The sequence below is a fragment of the Nannospalax galili genome, unplaced genomic scaffold, assembly GCF_000622305.1.
Source record: "Nannospalax galili isolate Female #2095 unplaced genomic scaffold, S.galili_v1.0 scaffold3858, whole genome shotgun sequence".
In the NCBI taxonomy this organism is placed as follows: domain Eukaryota; kingdom Metazoa; phylum Chordata; class Mammalia; order Rodentia; family Spalacidae; genus Nannospalax; species Nannospalax galili.
The window spans coordinates 57,002-72,943 of record NW_008341811.1 but is presented as its reverse complement, the minus strand read 5'-3'; the positions used below and the strand labels follow the sequence as shown (position 1 = coordinate 72,943).

General features: G+C 43.7%; 1 protein-coding gene across 1 annotated transcript in view; it reads right to left on the bottom strand.

The window, feature by feature from the left end:
• Nucleotides 1-11,954, bottom strand: part of LOC103737533 (lamin tail domain-containing protein 1-like) — a gene marked incomplete at its 3' end in the record, with an annotated part of 24,046 nt that extends 12,092 nt beyond the window's left edge. Inside the window, 2 exon segments of the mRNA XM_008837353.1 lie at nucleotides 7,148-7,357; nucleotides 11,943-11,954. Of these exon segments, the coding sequence (XP_008835575.1) occupies nucleotides 7,148-7,357; nucleotides 11,943-11,954 (222 nt within the window).
• Nucleotides 11,955-15,942: the final 3,988 nt, after the last annotated feature.

Below are 15,942 nucleotides of genomic sequence, written 5' to 3'. Positions count from 1 at the left end.
CAACTCAGAGCCATATATGAAGCTGCTGTCCCCCCACAACCCCACAGGTTTAAACCAGGCAACTGGGTCTTCATCTGCAGACACCAATGGAAAAATCTCGAGCCAAGATGGAAGGGCCCCTTCGTGATCCTCTTGATGATTCCCACTGCACTCAAAGTGGACGGAGTCGTGGCTTGGGTGCACTACTCCCACGCAAAACCTGCTGACCCATTTTCAGTCGAGTCCCAGAGGATTACAAGGGAGACACCTGGAAGGCATCCCCACACACTTCGAATCCATTCAAGCTCCACATCTGACGAGACCCTTCCTGCTAACCTGTCTATTGTTGACATTGAACTGCTTATCGGCTAATGGTACCTTTCCTGCAAGTAACATAAATCCCTATATGCCCCCAAACTTAACTTGGGTAATCACCAACCCCACCACGGGGACAGTCATCAACTCTACCTCCAAGACAGCCTCTCCCAACACTTGGTACCCAGACCTTTGGGTTGACCTCTGTGATATCTTTGAAGGAGAATGGGAACTTCATGACCAGACCCACTTTCCTCCCTTCGGCTGCCGAGACCCCGGCCCCAGATCATGCATGCGAAACCTTACCATCTCAGTTTGTCCAGACCATGGATGCAGCAGACAAGTTAAGAACAAATGTGGGGCACCTGGGGATTATTATTGCGCCGACTGGGGCTGTGAGACCGCTGGCACAAACTGGTGGAAAGGGTCATCAACCGGGGATCTAATAACCCTTCAAAGGGCCCCCAGATCTACCACCCTGGGATGGGGAAGGACCACTGGAGGAGGTATGGGGGGGCCCTGCACCCAACCACAGTGCAACCCCCTCATAATTCAGTTCACTGAGAAAGGAAAACAGTCTATGGGGTGGGATGTAGGACACAAATGGGGCCTACGGCTATACATTGCAGGGAGAGACCCTAGGGCCCTCTTTACTGTTCAACTCCTCCTCCGACCGGTCGTCCATGCACTGGGACCCAACCGAGTCCTAAATCCCCCCCCAGATGATTCTCATAAATCTTCTCCAGCTAAACCCCCTCCCGGACCTCCCACTGCCCAAACCTATACTCCTGCGCCAACAACTCAGGCTCTTGAGTCCTCAAGGGCAGATCCTATTCCTCCCCCTCCTGCCACTACCCCGACCCGGGAAATTCTTTTTCAGATGCTAAATTCATCTTATTACTTCCTCAATGCAACCAACCCGAATGCTACCCACTCTTGCTGGCTCTGCTATGCTGTTGCCCCCCCCCCCGCATATTATGAGGGAATTGCTGTACAAGGTACGTTCTCCCTCATGGATTACACAGGATGCAGATGGCTATCAAATGTTTCTCTTACCCTATCTCAGGTAACTGGCATTGGGACCTGTGTTCGCCAGGTCCCACTGACCTATACTAGCCTCTGCCACACCATCCTCCCCCTTAATATCACAGAGAGGGGGCAGTTCCTCCTGCCTCACAATGACAACTGGTGGGTCTGCACCATGGTACTAACAGCCTGTGTAAATAGGGAAGTCCTGCAGGGAACATCTGGTTTCTGTGTTATTATCAGACTCCTGCCTAGAATCACCTACCACACTCATGAAGATTTCTTAACCCTCTATACTAGTCTAAAAGGCCCAGGAACTACCAGCCTCACTAGACTTAGAAGGGAGACAATAACTGAAGTAACCTTAAGTCTCCTCATTGGGACAGGGATTGCTGCTGGGATAGGGACAGGAGCCACAGCCTTGGAAAGACAAGATCAGCACTATTCCGAGCTCAGAGCCAGCTTAGATTCAGATCTCCGATGAGTCGAGGAGTCAATTACTCACCTACAAGACTCCCTGAGCTCGCTGGCTGAGCTAGTCCTGTAAAAGCGTAGGGGATTAGACCTCCTGTTCTTACAGCAGGGTGGTCTATGTGCCACCCTAAGAGAAGAATGCTATTTTTATAGGGACCACTCAGGATTAATAAAGGAGAACATGGCCAAAATAAGAGAAGGGTTCGAACAGAGGAGACTAGAACGAGAAGCCAGACAGGGATGGCTTGAGTCCTGGCTCAACCAATCTCCCTGGTTGACAACCCTCATCTCCACCCTCTTAGGTCCCCTTATAGTTTTATTTTTAATACTCACCTTGGGGCCATGCATCCTCAACAGATTAGCACAGTTCATGAAGGACAGGTTAGGCACCATCCAACCTATGGTTCAGAGGCAACAAGTCTATATGCCCCTTAGCATGATCCCCCCAGATACCTGTGAGCTGGCCGACCAGAACCCATGATTGGGTTCCCCAGTTACAAGACAAGGGGGGAATGTAGGATCCTGAGACTCGTCTTCATTCACCCGCTGCTACCCCCAATCCCTCCAGACCCCCACTAATTGCTCTTTTAGCTTCTGTAAAATGCTTGGCTGCTGCTTTAGACATGCCTAAACACACCCTGTCAACCCTGACTCCTGCCTGCTATACCCCTCCTTCCAGGAAACTATATATTAACCAAGTCCGAGCATAAAAACTGCCCTATAAGGTAAAAAAAGAGACTCCTGGCCCCACAGGTAACAGCACATTCCACAGCCCTGAGAATAGCACCTACCAATAAGAAACTTCCTGCCCTTTAAGGTAAAAATGGAGACTCCTGGCCCCACAGGTAACAGTCAGCACATTCCACAGCCCTGAGAATAGCACCTACCAATAAGAAACTTCCAGGGCTGCATCTTATACATCCAATTGGTTTAAAATTATGTTGGCGCATGCGGGCTCCTTGAACCAACCAAAGTGTATCTTTGGTATCCCCCTCCCTTTGTCTAAAACCTATAAAAGGCTCCACTCTCCCTTACTCTGGGCTCTCAGCATGGATCCGTTGACTTGGTGAGGTCTGAGAGCCCGAGCTTAAGCCTGAATAAACCATGAACCTTTGCTTTTGCATTTTGGTGTGTTGGGTCTTTGGTGATCTTTTTGGGGTCTAGTGGATGAGGTACAACACTAGTATTCCTACCTCCTGTTGTTTCCAGCTGTTGATAATCCTATCTCATGGCACTCCCAGCTCCCAGTATTTCCAGCTCCCAGTATTCCCAGCTCCGGGTAATCCTATCTCTTGGTATTCTAAGCTCACGACATTCCTAACTCATGCTGTTTCCAGATAATAATGTTCCCTGCACATGGTATTCTCAGTGCATGGAATTCCCAACTCACCTTAGTCTCAACTCAGGAAGTTCTCTGCTCAAGGTATTTCCAGGTCATAATTCTCTCTGATGCTGTCATTTCCAGCTCACGATGTTTCTAGTTCCTGGTGTTCCCAACTCCTCCTATTCTTAGCTGCTGGTATTTTCAAAGTATTCCCAGCTCATGACATTCCCCGCTCATGGTTTTTCCCAGGTCTGATTCCTGGTTCATAATATTCCCAGCTCACTGGGTTGGCATTTCCAGCTCACGATGTTCCCAGTCATGTCATTCCCAGCTCTGGTTTTCCCAGCTCACATTACGGATTCATAACACTTTATTCTCAGCTCACAATGTTCCCAACCCACTGCATTTCGAACTCTTCTTATCCACATCTCATGGCACTCAGATCTAATGGTATCCCAGCGCATGGGCCTCCCAGCTCCTGGTCTGCATATCACCTAATTCTCTGCCCATGACACTCCAGGTCAAGATAATCACATCGATGAATTTCCAACTCATGTTATTCACAGCTCATTGTATTCCTGACTCTGGGAGTTTCCAGCTCCTGGTGCACCCAGCTCCTGGTACACTGAGCTCCTGGTGTGCCCAGCTCCTGGTACACTGAGGTCCTGGTGTGCCCCAGCTCCTGGTACACTGAGGTCCTGGTGTGCCCAGCTCCTGCTACTCCCTGCTCTTGGTGTCCCCAGATCCTGTTATTTCTAGTTCATGGTATTCCTAGCTCTTGAATTCCCAGCTCCTGGTCCTAGCTCTGCTCACATAATCCCAGATCTTGTTTTTTCTGGCTCCTGCTGTGCTCTTTCCAGCTCTTGATATCTAAGCTCATGGCATCCTAGTCCATGGTGTTCCCTCATAACTCTCATCTCACAATGTTCCCATCTCAAGGTATTCCAGGTTCAAGGTATTCACAGCTCCTGCTATTCCCTGATCATGGTATTCCCAGCTCCAGGCATTCTGAACACTGGTCTTCCCATCACCTTCTATTCCCAGATCAGGGTGTTCCTATCTTTGTGTATTCTACACTCACGGTATTCCCAGCTTCTGGTTATCTCTAGCTGATGTTAAGTATTCCCAACTCCCCTTATTTTCAGGTCACCTGTTCCCAGCTCAGAGTATTCCCAACTCACCTTATGTGCAGCTCGTGTAGTTCCTACCTCATGGAATTCCCAGCTCATAATATTCCTGTTTTCGGTATGCCCAGATTCCAGTATTCTGAGCTCCTGGTGTTTCAAGCTCCTGGTAGCTGCAGCTCATGGTATTCCCAAGTCACAATATTCCCAGTTACTGGTATTCTCAGACTCTTTTGATACAAGATCCTGTTTTTCACAGCCCAGTGTCCCTGAGCACTGGTATTAACAGCTCAAAATAGTCACATCTCATTGAGTTTCCAGATCATGACATTTCTGGCTGAGAGAAATCGCAGCTCATGGCACCCCCAGCTCCGGGTACTCCTGGGTCATGGTATCCCCAGCTCACCTTTCCCAGGTGACAGTGTTTCCAGCTCCAGGTATTCTCAGATCAAGTTAATCCCAGCGTCTGGTATTTCCATCTCACACTATTCCCAGCTTACCTTATTCTCAGCTCCTGAAGCTTCTAGCTCAAGCTATTCAAGGCTCCTGGATTTCCCAACTCACCTCATTCTCAGCTCAAGGTTCTCCAAGCTCACAATATTCACAGTTCACCACATTTTCAGCTCAAGGTGTCACCAGTTCCTAGTATTCCCAGCTCACAGCATTCCCACCTTCTGGTTATCACAGCTCACATTAGGGATTTTCAATTCACCACATGCTCAGCCCACTGTGTTCTTTCGAACTCACCTTAATCTTGGCTCCCAATGTTCCTAGTGAAGTTATATTGAGATTTTTGGTATTCCCAGGTCCTGTATTTACAGCTCCTGGTAGTCCCAACTCACCTTATTGTCACCCACGATGCTTGCAGCCCAAGGTATTCCCAACTCATGGTACTCCTGGCTCATGATTTTCCTAGTTCAACGTATTGCCAGCTCATGGTATTTCTGTATTCTGGTATTCTTAACTCAAGGTATTTGAAGCTCAAGTTGTCCCAGCTACTACTGTTCCCAGCTTAAGGTGTTCACAGCTCCAGTATTCACAGCTCAAGGTATTCACAGCTCCAGTATTCACAGCTCAAGGTATTCACAGCTCCAGTATTCACAGCTCAAGGTATTCACAGCTCCAGTATTCACAGCTCAAGGTATTCACAGCTCCAGTATTCACAGCTCAAGGTATTCACAGCTCCAGTATTCACAGCTCAAGGTATTCACAGCTCCAGTATTCACAGCTCAAGGTATTCACAGCTCCAGTATTCACAGCTCAAGGTATTCACAGCTCCAGTATTCACAGCTCAAGGTATTCACAGCTCCAGTATTCACAGCTCAAGGTATTCACAGCTCCAGTATTCACAGCTCAAGGTATTCACAGCTCCAGTATTCACAGCTCAAGGTATTCACAGCTCCAGTATTCACAGCTCAAGGCATCCCAGTTCCTGGTATTGACAACTGAAGGCATTCTAGCTCAAGGTATTTAAATCTCAAGTTATTCTCAGCTCTTGATAGCCCTGTCACAAGTTTATCACAGCTATAGGTGTTCACAGCTCACGGCATTCTCAGCTCAAGCATTCACTGCTCAAGGCATTCCCTGTTCCTGGTATTCACAATTCAAGGCATTCCAGCTCAAGGTATTTACAGCTCACTGTCTTCTTAGCTCCTGGTATTCCCATCTCAAGGTTCTCACAGCTCAAGGTGTTCACAGCTCAAGGTATTCATAGCTCAATTTATTTACAGCTCAAGGGATTTTCTGCTCAAGGCATGCCCAGCCAAAGGTATTCACAGCTCAAAGTATTCATGGCTCAAGGTACTCACAGCTCAAAGTATTCACAGCTCAAGTATTCCCAGCTCAAGTATTCCCAGCTCAATGTATTCACAGCTCCAGTATTCACAGCTCATGCATTCTCAGTTCAAGTATTCACAGCTCAAGGCATTACAGTTCCTGATATTCACATTTCAAGGCAGGCCAGCTCAAGGTATTTACAGCTCAAGCTATTTACAGCTCAAGCTATTTTCAGCTGAAGGCATTCCCACCTCATGTATTCACACCTCAAGGAATTCCCAGTTCCTGGTATTCACAATTCATGGAATTCCAGCTCAGGGTATTCCCAGCTCAAGGTATTCACAGCTCAGGCTATTTACAGCTCAAGGCATTCTCAGCTCAAGTATTCACACCTCAAGGTATTTACAGCTTAAGCATTCATATCTCAATGTATTACAGCTCCTGGTATTCCCAACTTATCTTATTGTCAGCCCATGATGCTCACAGCCCAAGGTATTCCCAACTCACGGTATTCCTGGCTCATGATATTCCTAGTTTACAGTATTGCCAGCATCCATATCCTGTATTCCTAACTCAAGGTATTTGCAGCTCAAGGTATTCCCAGCTCAAGGCATTCACAGTCAAGGCATTCCCAGCCCTAGGTGTTCCCTGCTCAAGGTATTTGGAGCTCAAGGTATTTACAGCTCAATGTGTTCACAGCTCAAGGTATTCACAACTCCTGGTATTCCCTACTTACCTTATTGTCAGCCCATGATACTCATGGCCCAAGGTATTCACAACTCAAGACCTTTAGAGCTCAAGGTATTCTCAGCTCCTGGTATTCCCATCTCAAGTTGTTCACAGCTCAAGGTATTCACAGCTTAAGGCATTCGCATATCAAGGTATTTACAGCTCCTGGTATTCCCAACTTATCTTATTGTCAGCCCATGATGCTCACAGCCCAAGGTATTCCCAACTCACGGTGCTCCTGGTTTATGATATTCCTAGTTCACGGTATTCCAAGCTCACAGTATTTCCATCTCCAGGTATTCCCATCTCCTGGTATTCACAGCTCCTTCCTGGTATTCCAGCTCAAAATATTCCCAAGTCACCATCTTCTCAGCTCATGGTGTTCCCAGATAATAGTTACCATCACCATGGACTTGGCCTGCATTGTGATGTTGGGGAGGAAATGGTACAACGAAACTGGACGTCTTTCCACATTCTGCTGGAGAATGAGATCTCCAATCTCCATTTCTTTTTCAGTGGATGAGTTAACAAGTCTCACAAATAATCCCTTGACGTTCACCTCAGCTATTTTAATATCTCCAAGAGAACGAGAAAACAAAATGTGTAGATGCTTAAGTGATATGGATAGAAAGAGCTTGGGCTCACAATACAAACTTAATGTGGTGCATTCCTGTAATCTCAGCACTTGAGGCACAGAGGCAGGAGATGGGCAAGTTCAAGGACAGCCTAGTGTCTGTTGCATGTTCCAAGCTAGCCAGGGCTACAGAGACTGTCTCAAAAGAGAAATAAAAAGCAAAACCTTGAAAAATAAATACTAAGCTATGTACTCTCTTGGACATGTTCTACATACAAGTCATGTATGTTAAAGCCTAACAAACATGCATAGACCTCAGTTCTGATTTTTATCAGAACCTCACCATTTCACATAAACAAAGAAATCCTAAAGTGTGCTTAGGTATCAGGGTATCATGGGAAAAAGATAAGATTGGGATTCTCTCAGTGTCCCACTATCCAACACAAACACTGTGACATGAAATGGGCAAACGGTGATCAAGGGGCTGAAGACACGACTCAGTCATTGAGCGCTGACTGCTCCTGCAGAGGACTTGGGTTCAGTTTCCAGCACCTACATCAGTTGGCTCAAACCACCCATAATTCCAGTCCTAGGGGATCTGACACCCTCTTCTGGCTTCTGTGGGCATCAGGCACTCACGTGTGTGCATGCAGACACACAGACACATAAAATGAAATAGATTTTAAAAGGAGATCAGGAAAAAGTTAAACCACATACTTCATTTCCAGCAAAGTGACGTGAGGATCAATAACCACTGTGAATTTAAAAGAATTTTGACGTGACACTATCCGTACCTACCAATGGTGGAGTTTTACTTCTAGTTTACGTTGAGAACATAGTCTGTTCCAGGGTTGGTCATTTACATGTCTGCATTTTTCAGAGTGTTATGTGCAACCCACTAGGAGGTCATGAAACCACTGTGGTGTTAGGAATAGCATCATAAAAATGTAATGTATCTTGACCAATAACAATAACCCATGGTGCTTATGTATCAACTCTTGACAAAACACATTTGCATCCTTCTATTGCTCCTTAGCTCTGTTCCTTTATAATTTCTTACTATAGCTCCAAATTCAAACAAAATTCAGGAAAACTAAAAATGTTTTCATGTCTATGTATGTGTATATGGCATTTGTGTATGTGTTCGTGCATTCACATGTGTGTGGGTGCACACATGTGTGAGGTGCAAGGTGCTGATGAGTGCATGTGTGTCACCCTGGGGTTGATGCTGGCTACCTTCCTCTGTCCCTGTCCACCTTGTATGTCAAGGCAGGGTCTCTTGCTAAACCCAGAGCTTGTGAATTCATCTAGTCCAGCAGGCTGGCTGGTCCTGGGGATCTCACTGGGATTACAGGCAGCTGCCATGTCTAATCAGCTTTTACGCAGTTTCTAGGGATCAGAACTTTAGTCCTCGTGTTTGCATAGGAAATATTTTACCTATCTGAACCATCTCTCTGACTTCTAAAATACAACTTTTAAAAGCATAATTTCAGCAAAAATCTACCCTAAACCAAGATGAGGTGATTTATAATTGTTGATTTGCATATTATTCTATGCTTGATTTATTTTCTATTCCTCTAGACCTCACCTATGTTATGGATTCTAAGCATTAAAAGGTGTTCACAGCTCCAGTATTCACAGCTGAAGGCATTCCCAGTTCAAAGCATTCCCAGTTCCTGCTTTTCACAGTTCAAGGCATTCCAGATCAAGGTATTGACAGCTCAAGGTATTGACAGCTCAGTTATTCACAGCTCAAGGTATTCACCACTCCTGGTATTCCCAACTTACCTTATTGTCAGCCCATGATGCTCACAGCCAAAGTATTCCCAATTCATGGTACTCCTGGCTCATAATATTCCTACTTCATGGTATTCCCAGCTCATGATATTTCCATATCCCGGTATTACTAACTCAAGGTATTTAAAGCTCAAGGTATTCTCAGGTCCCAGCATTGCCATCTCAAGGTATTCCCAGCTCAAGGTATTCCGAGCTCAGTTTTTATTATCTATCAATCATTTATCTATCTACCTACCTATCTGTCTGTATCCACAGTACCTCAACTTCTGATGGGCTTACCCCCAACAGTCCCTTGTAAGTTGGAAACGTAAACTAAAAACACATCCAGCAGACCTCCACCCTACTGAACCCCACACCACCCTGTAGAGCTCACTGTTTGCCTCCACAGTAGCAGGGCTGCATGAAGCTGCACCTTGCACCACTGGGCACACAGCAAGCCCACTGCTGGCCAGGAAAAGGTCAAAATTCCAAGGGCACTTTCTGTTAACTGTGTGTTGCACCATTGTAGAGTTGAAAACCTTCTAAGTTGAACTATCCTAACTAAAGTCAAAGTTCCAGCATGGATGGAGAAGGCCTCCAGTGGTCCCACTCCTATGAGGCGCTACTGGCAGCCAACAGCTGCTGGAGGAGGGGAAGCCATTTTTCTTTAGGGGATTTGATCACTGGTAAGTTCTCCATGCTCCAGTCACACGCACAGCCATTCACGTAGGAGCGGCACCAAGTGGACTCATTGCTATGTGAAAAAGAAAACAGAGGACATGAAATTGGGAGGTTCACAGATATGGGGGTTCATGAAGAGTAGGGGGTTAATGGGGTCAATATATGCTCAAATGCATTGTTTTCATGAAATTCTCTAAAAATATTACTTAGAAAGCACTGGACAAATATTAGCAATTACATACTTCAGATATTCAAATATCAAAATAAGATAATTTTGAAAAATAAAGAAGGGGCTGTGCATGTATGAGAGAGAGCTAACTTTCTTAGTTATGTTTGTGACACTGTCCATAATCTAACCCATGGATTTTTAATGCTTTCCTGCTAGGCAACAAGGCTCTGAGTATTGAGAGGCTTTCCACTGTTGTGTTGGTCCGGCCATCTGTCCTGGGCCTATGACGAACAACTTCAGTGTACACTGCTTCATACTGTGTGATTTTGCTGCCTAACTCCCTTCTTTGTTCAGTCCTATGTTAGCTGTGTTGAGATGAGTGGAGAAGGCAGAATGACTTCAGAGGGATTCATCACTCATCTCAGTCAGGTCCTGTTGGGGACCCCTGCTGTTTGGGTCGCAGAGACCCTAAGGGGCTTGGCATTTGATGCAGAGACTTCTCTTTCCAGCAGGGCACCTCCTGCTCTCCTCCTGGCTCACTTTGAAGTGGCCGCCACAGATGCCCTACCAGAAACATGACCTCTGGCATAGAAACTACCAGGTTTTTCCTATATGATAATTAGGCTGTGAGGTCCTGTGAATATGTTACATTAATAGCAAACATGGCTTTTCAGATATAATAAAGTTGTAGAAACTAAGATAGAGAGGTTTTCTTACTGAATTCAATAGGCCACTAACTGCTAATTCAATGAGGCCCTGCAATTAGAGAATTGACTCCAATTGGAGCAGAAGTCAGTGCAGTGGAAGGGATGAAGCACACATATCACTGTGACCATGGGGCCGTGTGCAAGCACTGGGGACAGGCTTCCTGGTGCTATGGAGCTTCCACGATGGCAGTCAGCCAGGAAAATGGGGCCCTCAATCCTAAACCGCAGGAATTGAATCTGGCCTACATCTGAAAACTGTTGGGACCAGATTATCTCCCAGAGCCTCAGAATAGAGTTCATTTCTCCAACTCTTCACTGTGGCCTTGTGAAACCCTAAGAAAAAAAACAGCGAAGTCGACCCAGACTTCTGACGTATAAAACTGTAGTAAGGCCCAGCAAGATGGCTCAGTGGGTAAAGGTGCTTGTTGCCAAGCTTGGTGACCCAAACTCAAGCCCCAAGACCCATGTGCCAGAGAGAACTGACTCCTCAAAGCTTCCCTCTGACTTCCACACCCATGCCATCGTACAGAGCACACACACACACAATATGACAATATATAATTATAATATGTAATAAATGTAATTAAAAGATTTAAACTGTTGTAAATAAAACCAGGCCTTATTTCTATTTCTGTTAGGTCATGGTGTTATTATGGCAGCCAAGCAAAACTAATACGCACAACTTATGATTACACAATTAGTGGACAGACCTGCAGTCCACTTCATCTCCAATTTTAGTTCCACTGCCATCATCAGCAATTTCTTTCAATGTCTCTTGTCTTCTACTTTTTGTGTTGAGAAGCCACCTGCCAGCCAATGAGTGCCCATCTTTAAATCAACACCTTTCACTTTTCTTTATAGATTCTGTTTTAGAAGTGTTTTAAAAATGTACCTAGGCTGGCTGGCTTGCTTCTGTCTTTCATGTGGCGATGAGCCAGTAATGTTCACTGAATCTCTGGTCTGACAGCTTTCAGGAGCATGAGGGGAACTCTCTGCTGTTGGTGAGTATTCCAACTATACTGCTTCTCGTTCAGTCATCCCTCTTCTTCAGTAAGCACAACTGTAAATAGTGACATTTCCTTTTACAATTCTAACATTTGTGTCTGTGTGTGTCTGTGCATGTGTCTATCTCTGTGTGTGTCTGTCTGTGTGTGTCTGTGTGTGTGTGTGTGTGTGTGTGTGTGGATGCAGGTTATGTGTGGAGATCAGAGGACAACTTGTGGGAGTCCACCATGTGTGTCCCAAGGCTCAAACTTGGGTCTTCACATTCGGTAGCAAGTAACTTTACCTGCTGGTCCATCACACCGGCCCTAGATTTCTTTTAAATTTTACCTGTTTATAAGCTATACTTTTCTAAAACCCCTTGTTCTGTATAATCCAAACTGGATATTTTTTCTAAAATGATTCCAGTATAATAATTCTCTCATCTATATCCAATATAGTGTAAACCAATTTACTAAAATGATAATTTGTTATTGGACTTTTTTTTTGCTAGAACTTTGTAATTGAACTTTTTTGCTTTTGATTCTTTTACTTCTAGTGTGCAAATCTGGGCTAAAATTCTTAATTTGTCACAAAATTCTTCCTGTAATTTATTCAATGAGTATTAGAAATCCTTCTAAGAAACCCACAATATGGCATCTCTTAAGCTTGTTTCTGGTATCCATTTTTGACCTTTGTTTGGTCAACTTTTATTTTTTGTGTTTATTTGTTGCTGTGCATGTTGTTAGTGTTGATTTAGTTTCTAATATTAATGAAAACCTGAAAAGATCATTTAAGGTGATTATATAGTGTTGTACCAGTCAAGAGAGAATATATTTTCTGGTACTGTTAGACATATAAGTTGAAAGAGAAAAGCTCACATCACTATGATTGAACTGGAGTTTGAAGTGGTTTGACACTAGGCAGGTCTACTTTGAACACAGTCTTACTTCACTACTCTGAAGTTCTAACTGCAAACCAGAGGGTGGCCCTCCTTGTCACATCCCAAATGCTATTTTTTTTTTTTTGCCTTTTTGAGACAGGGTCTCCATGTAGCCCCAGCTGTCCTGGAACTCACTATGTAGACCAGGCTGGCCTGGAACTCACAAAGATCTGCCTGCCTCTGCCTCCCCAGTGCTGGGATTAAAGCCATGGGACACCACGCCCAGCTCCAAATGCTATTTTTTATCCTATGATTCTTCCCAAATCAATAACTGCTCAGCTTCTGGGCTACTAATTTCAAACTGGCAGCTGCTTTGAGTGTCTCCCAGGACCAGACTGTGTCTGTAGGTACCAGGTCCTCTGGAGGGCAACGTGAGAACCAAGGACAAGCTTGTGGATTCTCTTGCCTTCAGCACCAAGTTCCCTTCAAAACAGTGGTCTCATGTCGCACACACCAGTGTGTGGGAGCGACTGCTTCAGAGAGATTTGCTTCTGAATGTACATGACCGTTTCATCTCTTTTGTGTGTTATTATGGTTCTAATTAAACTGTGGATGTAACGTCTTTTCTTTCAAATTCCTGGGAGTCTACATCATCATCCTCAGCTCACTGTTACTGAATTCTCTGTAGGATCTTTACATTTTCTCTACGTAATTTTTAAAAGATTTATTTTATGTGTATGTATGTATGTTTACCTACATGACGTTATGTGTATCATAGGCATGCGGGAGCCCGTGGAGGTCAGAAGGCATCATAACTCTTGGAGTTGGAGTTACAGGCAGTTATGATCCACCATGTAGGTGCTGGGAACTGAACCTGCATCCTCTGCAAGAGCAGTTAATGCTCTTAAACACTGAGCCGTCTCTCCAGCCCATTTGTAATTTTTTTTTATAGAAAACATGTTTTGCTTTTTAGATTTTCTTTCTTTTCCCACAGTAAGACTCTGCCTTTTGTTTTCACACAGGTTAAGACTGGGAGAGCACAGACCTGTGTGTGTTCTCATTACATTAAGTATTTGTTGTTGTTATCATTCCATTAAGTGACTATTTCTTTGTATCATTCCATTAAGTGAATATTTGTAGCTGCTGCTCAAAAATCTTAGCGTAATATGAAAATTTTGCTTGTCTGGAAGGAAATAAGACATTCCCAGTATCAGGGGACTTTTGCTTGCCTGGTGTTTGATATGAGACCAAAGGCTATAGTAAAAACACTTCACACAATCCGTGGAAATCCAGAGGCAGCTGTTAACCGGCTGTCACATAGGCTGCAGTAATTATCGTTCCTCTTCCTGGCAAGCCTTGGCATTATCTGTACAAAAGTGTCTTGAGACTTCTGCTTCTGATTTGTGATTGGCTTAGAGTATGGCCTGATGTGCCAATCATCTTGTCTGTAGGCTTGCCACACACTGGCAGACACCAGGCTATGCACTAGAAAAATAAATGACTTTAATGTAAGCACTGATCTATGTAGCTCCTGGCTTATCCTTGATGGTGTCATTCTGTTCAGATGCTTCCAAGGTCCTATTATGCAGAGGTTTTCTGTCACTGTCTTTAGCATTAATAACTTTAAACATTAATGGACTGAACTCCCCAGTCAAAAGACACAGACTATATGAATGGATTAAGAAACAAAACCCATCTTTTTGTTGTCTGCAAGAAACTCATCTCACTTCCAAGGACAGACACTATCTCAAAGTGAAAGGATGGAAAAAAATATACCAAGCAAATGACACTAAGAAAAAAGCAGGTGTAGCAATTCTAATATCTGACAAAATAGACTTTCAACTAAAATTAATCAGAAGAGACAAAGAGGGCCACTTCATTTTGATCAAAGGAACAACGAATCAAGAAGATATTACAATCATGAACATATATTCACCAAACTCTGGTGCACACAAGTTCATTAAAAAAATACTACAGGACTTTGAGAACCTGATTAACCCCAACTCATTAATAGTAGGTGACTTTGATATCCCACTGTCTCCATTAGATAGGTCAACAAGGCAGAGAGTTAACCGACAGTCATCAGAATTAAACAATTCTGTATATCAAATGGACTTAAAAGACATCTATGCAGTATTCAACCCAAGCACCAAAGAACATGCTTTTTACATGTGCTTTTTACACAGCACCCCATGGAACCTTCTCCAAAATAGACCATATACTGTGGCACAAAACAAACCTCAACAAATACAAAAAGATTGAAATAATTCCATTCATTCTATCAGACCACAATGCAATAAAGCTTACAATCAAGCCCCGAAGAAGCCCTAATCACCACATTAACACATGGAGATTAAACAAAACACTCCTGAATGATGAATGGGTCAAAAGAGAAATTAAGAAAGAAATAAAAGTATCCTGGAATTAAATGAAAAGGACAATACAACATGACAAAACCTTGGGGACACGCTGAAAGCGGTTCTAGCTTCCTAATCCACCCAGACATGAAGAAGTAGACCATGTTCCTCCTGTGGCAGCCCTGAGTTGCTCCTGCTGCTCACTTTCCTTGAGATGAAGGACTGTACCCTCAAACCATGAGCCAAAATCAACCCTTCCTTTCTTAAGTTGCTTCTTGTCTAGTCACAGGAATCAGAAAAATAAATATCAGACCATTCACTGAAACAAGCCATGTGATTCTTTAGGCTGAGGACAATACTCAATAGCCAAAATACAACGGAGAGAGATGAGCTCTCGACATTTGTAAAGAGCACCTCCAAATTAACAAAATCAGAGATGAAAGGGGAAACATCACAACAGACACCAGAAAGATACAGAACATTATAAGGGAATAATTTAAAAACCTATATGCTACTAAATTTGAAAACCTTTAATTATGTTTAATTATTATAACAAACCCACAGCCAATGTCATTCTAAATGGAGAAAAACTGGAAGAATTTCCATTGAAATCAGGATCTAGACAAGGTTGTCCACTATCCCCTCTTTTCTTTAACATAGTACTTGAAACACTTGCAAGAGCAATAAGACAAGAGAATGAAATTAAAGGAGTAATAATCAGAAAAGAAGAGATCAAATTATCCCTTTTTGCAGATGATATGATATTATATCTAAGGGATGCCAAAAATTCCACCTGAAAACTCCTAGAAATTTTTAACACATTCAGTAAAGTGGCAGGTTACAAAATTAACCTACAAAGGTGTATAGCCTTTCTACATACCCATAACAATCAATCAGAGAAAGAGCACATGGAAACACTACCCTTCACAATAGCTACATAAAAATAAAATATCTTGGAATAAACCTGACCAAAGATATTAAAGACTTCTACAATGAAAATTTTAAATCCTTAAAGAAAGAGATTGAGGAAGACATCAGAACATGGAAGGACCTCCCATGCCCATGGA